Source organism: Aphis gossypii, unplaced genomic scaffold (assembly GCF_020184175.1).
Source record: "Aphis gossypii isolate Hap1 unplaced genomic scaffold, ASM2018417v2 Contig00401, whole genome shotgun sequence".
NCBI classification, from domain to species: domain Eukaryota; kingdom Metazoa; phylum Arthropoda; class Insecta; order Hemiptera; family Aphididae; genus Aphis; species Aphis gossypii.
The window spans coordinates 1,119-11,022 of record NW_026083092.1 but is presented as its reverse complement, the minus strand read 5'-3'; the positions used below and the strand labels follow the sequence as shown (position 1 = coordinate 11,022).

The window sequence follows — 9,904 nt, the reverse complement described above, 5'->3', positions numbered from 1 at the left end:
CCGTCTCGATAACGCGTTTTTCTTAGGTTAGGTTCGATTATTACGCGGGTTTTCGACGATCTTATTATTTTTTCGATTTTTTTTTTTTTATCGACTGTTTGTTGTATTAAAATATGTTGTTGTATTTTCAAGTGTACGTTGCTTTGGGAAACGTTATATTAAATAGACAATTAATATTAATATAAGCTTTATTACACACGAATTATATGGAATTATACAGGTATTATACAGGTATATATGATGGCATACTTTTCATTTACATATAAAATTGATATGTCTCATAATATAAAAGCCCCTGAAAGAGTTGAGTACAGGTATAGTTAGGTAAGTCAAAGTTGTAATTGCAAATATTCTTAATCATACCTAAGAGTTTCTGTAGGAAATGTTTATGACACTTTTCTTATAGTATTTTATTATGCATGTCCTTTAAATTGACTACCTATGATGTAATGTGTAATACGTTTTAATGTATACTGTAACAATTTCTCTGAACAAATTATATATATTATTATTTCCTATATTAAATATTGTTATATATTGTATTATTGTAATTTCTTTTTTTTACATTTTAATATTTTATTGCATTATATATTTTAAAATTAATTAATATAATATAATATACTTAAGATTACAATAAGCTGAATAAGCATACATAAATGTTTTAACTATTTAAGCTACTAACCAAAAAATAAAAAATACCTATAACAATACCAACGGTGCCAACACTCAACATAATAATAATGGTACTTAAAATACATGTTTATTATTATTATTAGGTTAACCTATTAGCTGCACAAATACCTGTAATTGTAATGTAAGTAATTTGATCGAACTTATACTTTCCTTTACAAACATGATACATTGAAGTTGCACTACTACAACTGATACTATTATTTAATTATTAGTTACTCATATTATATTAATATAAAATATAGAAACCAAGAAAACTCTTAAAGAAAAACACATACAAATATATTGATTATATTTTATTTATTCTGAAAAAATAATAATAAAAATGCTAACAAAAAAAAACGTATTGCTTACCACTTGGTCATCCTTCTCTGTCCTGTATTTAAATCATACTTTTAACAATCAATATTAATTAATAATATTGGGGGACGAGGTGGCCGTGCGGTCTAAGGCGTCGTTGCGGCGCAGCCGGGTTGCTGGTTCGATTCGCGGTCACCGGGTGGCATTGTTCTTCGGGCAAGTCACGGTGTCTGGAGAATAAGTGCCGCCATCCCCCGCGCAATAATAATAATAATATATATAATTACAAAATATACGTACAATCACGGGCCAGATGGCTTTTTGTGCTACAGTTATAGCATCCTGAAAAATAAAAGTGTATAGGTAACATTGTAAATATTCATTATTTTTGATATTCATACTTTTTTGGCATTTTTGGTCGGTGTTGACCATCACCGTACAGTTTCTGAAACTGAACATAATCTATAACATTTAATATTAAATTATTAATTAAGTAAAAAGTAAAATGACATATTACAGTTAACCTAAAAACAAACAAAAAATACACGCGAAAAGGTTAAAATAACTAATACGTGTAGATACTCACTTCGAATGAACAATTCAAATTGAATGGCGTCCGTAAGACGTTCGTTGTTCCATTGCATATTACGCATTTATGGTTGGAATTAGTACTATAAATAACCGTAAGTCTGGTCCATCGGTCTACCCATTAGTGACGATTGACAATTAATATTTAATAATATCCTTTGTAATATTAATTAAATTATATTATGTGCGGTATTTAATATTTGGTAATACTGGTGCCATGTTGTGGCGGAGTGGAGAGCGAAAAGCGTTGAGGACCTGGGTCCGGTGAGCCTGCATCAGGCAATTTTTCTTTGACGTTCATGCAACACAATTGTCTTTACGTAAACAAAAATTTGCACTTTTTTCTGTACTTTTTTTAGTACATATTATATATATATATATATTTTTTTTTAACTTCGTTGGACGTTTTACAGACCGGTAAGTACAATTTGTATCATTCATATAAGCTAATTAATTAGCGCATCCGCCCCGAGTATTACCTACAGGGATATGCATTATAATTTATAGTCGTCCAATTCAGAATGCAACGCGAATTACTACCGGGCCGTATTACCACAAAGTCCGTATGTGATTTCGAGGATGCCGCTTTTTTTATACTTACAACTTAATGTGTTCCACGAAGCAACCAGGGGGGTGGACCCTGGCTCCGGACCCCCCTTGGATCATGCCATAGTATTTATTTTTATTTTATATTTTTAAAGTTACCCAAAAGTTTTCATAAAAATGTATTGATTATAATTATTATTAGAGTTGGTATAATAATATAATTGTATATATAAAGCAATGAAATGTATTTATAATGTATAAAGTATATACTCAGGAAGAAAACAGAAAAACAATATATAATAAATAAAATTTCCTGAACCCCCCCCCCCCCCCTTGAATAAATCCTGGTTGCGCCACTGATGTGTTCTATTATTTTTAAGTTCTTTTCCGGGATCGTCGGTCGATGTGGTCAACAACATTCTCATTACGTTCGTACCTCGCACTTTTTCAACGTGAATATTTGTCGTATTTACACATTTAATTTGTATTTATATTGTTTTTCAATGTCCTTAAGAAACATAACAAGTATGATTGACATTGTTTCATTGAACAAAAATTTTAATTGTTATAATACATCATAAGCATTGTAGTTACTGATTTGTAACCAAACTAGACACTGTTGACCATAACAATTGTTATAACACACACCATGTACAGCGTTTTATGTATGTAATATTTTCATTAATTACTTACATTATAATAATAATTATAATACACATTGTACTGTATGTTTTTTTTTTATGTCTCATGTTCAAAATATATATCAAATATATCATAAAAATATACAATATTCTTAATTATTTACCATTACAAACAATTAAAAAGAATAAACTCCAATACTTAAACGTATTATTGCCAAGTTTAATTTTACGTATACAATAATATATATTTATTGTTTGTTAATATTACACTTTACTATAGTGTCCTTTAAAATACTTTATATTCCTTTAATTTAATTTTCAAATACATGTGTACAATATATGATGTGGTCGATTAAATTATAATATGTATGTGTTTAAGAACTAACATCACATTTTCACAGGAATAGATTTACACTGGTTGAGGACGGATAGCTAGACACTCAATTGCAATTTTCAAATTCATTTGTTTTTTGTTTTACAAACACAAAAGAACCGGGCAAGCAACCGAACACCGTATTACACTGGTTGAAGAGTAATAGACAATCAATTACCATTTTTCGTATTTTTATATTATGTATATGTAATATATATATTATTACATAATTACACATTCCAAAAACAGCCGGGCAATTATGTCGAGATAAACTTTTACACCGAGAGCGATAACAATGATAATACTATCAGTTAGGTATATTAACTATAGGTAATAATTTATAAACACAACGATCGACTTAAGTACTTTTTTAGTAAATGATCTCTTTTCTAGACACCTGATTACCATTTCCGACCGAATTCCCCGTAAAACGATTTTCACTCGACCCCATCTAAGGTTAGGTTAGGACTCCCCTCGGCGCATTACATAACCCCTGGATAGGTTAGGTTAACTAAAATTGTGACTACTATTTTTTTACGATATTTTCTTTACAATCCCGTCTCCGATCTAGGGTACTCACTTAGAGCGAATATCACTTAGACCGAATTTCACACAGCAGAGCGAGGCACATCTAGTCAGTTATACCAAGGTTTTGAGATTTATCCATGTAGGAAAATAAACTTCTTTTAGCTTAAAAAAAATGTATATATAAATAATAATACCTTAATAAAATACTTGGATAACAATAGAGGTAATAATTTAAGTTTTAAAATTTTTTAAGTTAAAAAATATATATACCTAGATTACCATATGATAAATGAGGGATCTCTCCTTTAGTAATGATATTACTAATTAAGCAACTATTATTGTCCTCAATTTTTTGAGGAGGTACAGCTGTATTAGTAGTCAAATGTTTCGTCTATAAAAAATAAATAATTTATGTACTAGAAATATATTGTATATATATATATATATATATATATATATATAATTATTAGAATAATTAGTCTTTGCATTAACATCATCTTTCGAAGGAACACTATTATTACCAATATCATTATGGTAGTATTTCGATTTAGAATTCGAACTTTTATTATCTTTGATAAATTGGTCAGTTTTTTGAAGAACTGGGGTTGATGTAATATATGCTAAAACATAAATAATTGATAGGTATTGTAATAACGGACGCCTGTCAAACGGTTGAATTTCAAATGGTTGAACGTTAAAATCTTGAATGTTAAATTATGTCAATATTTTAAACATTCAAAACCTTGAACGTCAAAACCTTAAACGTCAAAATATTGAACACAAAAACTGTTTCCGTCTAAACCTTGAACACAAAACTGTTTCCGTCAAAATATTGAACACAACATTTTTATGCCTAATGGTATCCAGTTAAGGGGTAGATGGTTGGCTATTCCCTCTACAGTTTACATGCACCGGTCTTTAGAATCAAGTTGTTTGACCGATATAACATATAAATAAAATGTTCTTAATTATATTACAGGTATTAAGTATTTTACAGGTTCTAAAAACTTATGACCTGTGTTCATAACTTAGCAACGTATACAATAATTTTAAGATCGCAGGTGTAGTTAAGTAATTAGATTAATTATTTTATTAATATGAAATTATATGACTTGTCTATAAGCAGTAGGTTATTTTACCTATAGCAAATCAGATTAAAATGTTTAATAAGAAACAATTTTTCAATCATCGTCATTTGGTTTATTTGGTGTCTTCAACTTAAAAAAAAAATGTTAGTGTCCTTATAGTTGTCAATTAAAATGTGCAATTATTATCGTAGTTCATCCAAAAAACTATTATCAAAAAAGCTATTCAAGTTACATTAGTAACATAAGAATACGCTTTACTTACTTCAAACTCAATAAAAGTACGAATAATGTTGTGGCAATATAATACACAGTAATACAGTATATATTATTTAGTATTAAACATGTCGAGTTACCTGAATTTTTAATTATTTATTTTAAATAACAATAAATAAAATATTATTTAAAAAACTATAAATGGCTATAAAACTGTAAATAATACGATTAACATACAAAATGTTACTCTGTATTTTTTTTTTTTTATCATGATATTTTACCAAATTAAAAAATTAGGTATTCTTACACAATTATGTGACTCATAAACTAATATTTCAATGTTATTTACGTATAGAATTATGTTATACCCTATTGCCCTAAAGTCACATTAAGCAAACTTAGCAAACCTAGTTACAGTGTTGTACATTGTACAATGTATACCCACACAGCATAAAAATATTTCCCAATTATGATAAAAATATTTTCAGGAAAATAATATAGTTGTCAAATATTGTTTGATTATTGTTAAAACTTGCATAAATAATTAGAAAATATTTTAGTTATATTCTTTGTCCAAGAAGTTCATATTTGGAAAATATTTTATAAAAATATTTACAAAACATTTTAATACTATATTTTTTAAATGTTTTAGTAGGTGTAAATGGGAGTTCTGGAACCTAACCAGCCCTCTATCCAGCTGACCCGTCTAACCAGCCGCCGCCGCCCCCGCCGCTACCATGTTATCATATTATTGTACACGTACTATATTACCGTACACATATTACCGTACTATATTACCATACTATATTACCGTACACATATTAATATATATTCAACAGTTATCATACACAGAACTATTTTATCATATATTCAACAGATAACGCTATCTAGCCCTGTTGTTATCACATATTACCGGCATATTACCATTTGAAAAATTATAGTATAACAAGCATGTAGAGTCTTGTCTGCATTACAAACAATAGTATTATTCAATAATCTAACATGTTCTAACATGCATACTTTAAACCTGTAGAAGAAATCCCTACCATAAAATATACATGTGAGGGTTTCAAAATCTGAAATGAAATCAGTCTATCACCACTCTTCGTTCGATTAAGTGCGTTGTTTTGTGATTAAATTTTTGAATATGGCTGGTTCGATTGAAAACATGCGTGCTGTTTACAAGAAGAATGTTTTTACATATGTGCCTCCGTCACCACCGGCTAACCTAATCGATTGCAGTAATTTTTTCCTTGATTTTTCATCTCGCAATTTTTTAAACATCGGACTCGATCCGACAGATGAATTCAACACCGTGATTCACATTATAACACCATCACGTTTTGTAAATATTTCTCCGATTCCGTCTTCAAACGTATTTTCCGACTTATGGGAAACATTTTATCATTTATACTTGAACAACCACAAAAGTATAAGCGTAATTTATTTTTGGATTCCGATTCAATTACAATATCTAGTATGGTGTACCAAGGAGAGAATATGCTCATTATAGAGTCTAAAATTCAAGACGGATGTCGCATACTGTTAAATCGTAACGACTTATTAAAGTTACAAGATTTAGAGTGGTCAATTTTCGAGATCATCGAGAGAAAAACCAAAATCGTTAAACCGCTCGTAATACAGCAAATTAATCAAATCGCATCATACTTAAAACAAATACCAAGGTTGAAACTAGAACGCTTGAAGATATGACAATTCGCGTGAAAAGCATTAACAACATTTGCATTGCAACACATGTAAATGACTACAATTTCACAAGTCAGCTTCAATTACATGCAGCTGAACATATCGCACAAAGATGGTTGGACGAATTAGAAAAAGATGAGGTAAGAAAAAAAATATTTTTTTATTTTTCTCATACCAATATTAATATATTATATTTTATAGGGATACGAGAAACCTTTTTCACCGCCATCATTTTACACTATATTTAATGAGGTAATATAACAAAACCTACTTTATAAAAAACAAATATTTTAATATTTCATGTTTTAGGAAATTCTTTCTGATATCTCCCCTCCATCACAGACAAGCTGTACAGACGAAAACGATGGACCATACGGCCCGCATACAATACTTATACACGAAAACGATGGACCATACGGACCGCAATACAATACTTATACAGACGAAAACGATGGACCATACGGACCGCAATACAATACTACCAACTCACTACCCAAAGACGACACACTGTTTAATGTACTTTTGTGTAAAAATATTTTTGTATAAAATTTGTATAGTATTTGTGTAAAATAAAAACAACTCAGTTATTTTTTAAAAAAAAAGTTTTCTTTTTATTTATTAATAATAAGGTAATAAAAATATTTACAAAGTAAAAATAATATATTTACAAGGTATAAAAAATAATTACAAATAGAAATAATATACATATTTATGACGTATAAAATTACAGTTTTCTAACATCACCGCTAAACGGGTTATAAGTTATAATCTGATCATGTAAAATTAAACAATAAGCTGCAGTTTTCTCAGGAATAACCGTATCCGTTTCAAATTCTACTCGTAGGTCTATGGTCGATGCTTTTACGTTATCATTCTGATGCGATAAATCGACAACGACGATTGGAACATATGTTTGAAAAACATTTTTTGATAACAATGGTTCAGAATAATCTCTCTCGTAATACGATTTTTGAAAGTCTGTATAGGCTTTATACAGTAAGCTGATGGTATTATTTTTAAAATCAGCACGAAAGTCTTCATATGGAAACACTTCAGAATTTAAGTGTACCTTAAGATTTTTTAGTTGGCAGTGGTCAAAGCGCCCAGCGTCGTTTTCTATATTTTTTTTTCTATCTGTTTGTAATCCAAACAAAATAAATCTAGGTTTTTCAAGCAAGCTGCTAGACTTTATCGTCCATGAATGTGAAGTATTTCTAGGTAGTACAGGATATTCACATAGATCCCAGGTTCTGAACGCACATGATAACGTTTTACGTGAATCTATCACTTTCAACAGTTTTAATTTTTCTTTATCATTAACTCTGATTATAGGCATCTTCCATATCACTTTAATCAATTCAATCGTAATTTTTTTTATTTTTTTCAACGTTTTCGGGGTTACGGTTTGCGTCATACGTAATGCGTCTAAATCGGTAGACGAGCGATTTAAAATCAGTTGTTGATTGCAATTTAGTAATATTTTTTTATAATCTTCGCAAAATCCGAATAAATGTTTTAGAGGTATACAACCGGTAAATACATCGTTGCTCATAAAATTTTTATTATCTTCGCCGTCCAAGCCCGAGTCCCAAGCACAATTGTCTAACGTATTCAAGTCACTTGGTGTATATGAACAGTATGCTTTCAGGCAAGACGACACTCCGGGTGATTTCAATTTTTGTATTTCTATTCCATTTATTTCATATCGCATTTCGGAGAATAAAAATGCCAAACCATTATTCGAAAAACGTACGTCTCCTTCAGAATCTACAGGTTTTCTTAGCTTTCCTTCAATGTAAATATAACTTTCACACGGTAGAGTGTAAGATTCCATATTTTGAATATTTATTCTAATTTCATCATTGTATGAAAAAGACGTGTTTGAATACGGCGTGAACGAATGATATTGCATTTGAGTTATTTTACAATCGTCGACATAACCGGCCGTTACATCTAAATATGTATCATCCATTATTGTAGTGAACGAAGAAAATCCAAGTTATTTTTCGTGAGCTTGAACTCGTTGTTTTTCGGTTTAGATATAGGTGTTGACTTCTTAACTGCAGTCACTTTAATGACGGGTTTTTTTTTACAGTAGTATTTATATTAAACTTGAGCGCCATCTTATCCGTGTGTTATTTGTAATCGAATCGTAATTGGTTCACCACGTAAATTTATCAATCGATCTTTATGATCTTTTAGTATGATTTCAACTTTACTTATAGAAGTAGTATTAAGACCATAAAAAACTAAATGTCTAGGCACTTCAACAATTTTATAACCCACAGCAACAGTCGGATAAAATTCATGTATAATCTGGCTCGGCGATCCGTCACAAAATGAGTCGGTTATTAAGTTGCACTCTATTTTTATACAGTTTATTTTCATTATGTTGACTGTATTTTCAGATTCGTGTGTAGTACCAGTAGTATATACAACATTTCTAAATCCTAATAATGTTGCTATACTGTTTTCGATTGAAAAGTCAATCTCATGGCTACAGGATATCATACACTTTAACGTGTTACCATCTGATTTTAATTCGAAAAAAGTTATATAGTCGGGCTTCAACTTGTTTATAACAAACTCTAAATCTTCCAACTCATACGTTCCAGTAGGTATAATTACGTTTTCAACTTGTCCAATCATATTCCGAAAACCTATGGTATTGCAACCAGGTTCTATGTTTGGAATTGAATTATTTGTTAGCAAGCTCAAAAGACATATTTGTGCTGTATTTTCTACCTCTATGGGCGGAAAAATATCGCATGACAGTTCGCTCAAGTTCCCGTTTAACGTTATCGTGTACATGATAAAAATTGTATACACAAGTGTCCACAGTTTGATGTATTAAATCTCTGCTCTGTGTTGTAATTGTAATTAATATCGCATCCTTGAAAATATTTCTGTACTTCTAGCGGAGGTGCTAAATTTCCAAGCTGTCGTAATATTTTACTTTTTTTTCCGATTTTTTTATACGCTACCCCATGCGTACCTGTACCGTTTTCAGTGTCCAAGTTAACAATCGCCGATTCAAATCGTTTAGGACGAACGGGCAACTTATCTCTAGTAAACACGCCGATGAAATGTGGTATTTTCAACAAACTTGCGATTTTTATAAGTTCGAAATCGTACAACGCTCTCTTGGGTAACGTAGATATTAGTTTTTTTTCGTCTTTACTCTCCCACCACCATTTTTATATGGTGTGATATATAGACCATCGCCTATT

At 30.2% G+C, this 9,904-nt stretch overlaps 1 protein-coding gene across 1 annotated transcript; it reads right to left on the bottom strand.

Moving 5' to 3' along the window:
- Window positions 1-7,398: 7,398 nt before the first annotated feature.
- Window positions 7,399-8,646, bottom strand: LOC126554006 (uncharacterized). Its single transcript, XM_050209123.1, has one exon. It carries the CDS (start codon window positions 8,644-8,646, stop codon window positions 7,399-7,401), a length of 1,248 nt encoding a protein of 415 aa, XP_050065080.1.
- Between the last annotated feature and the right edge of the window lie 1,258 nt (window positions 8,647-9,904).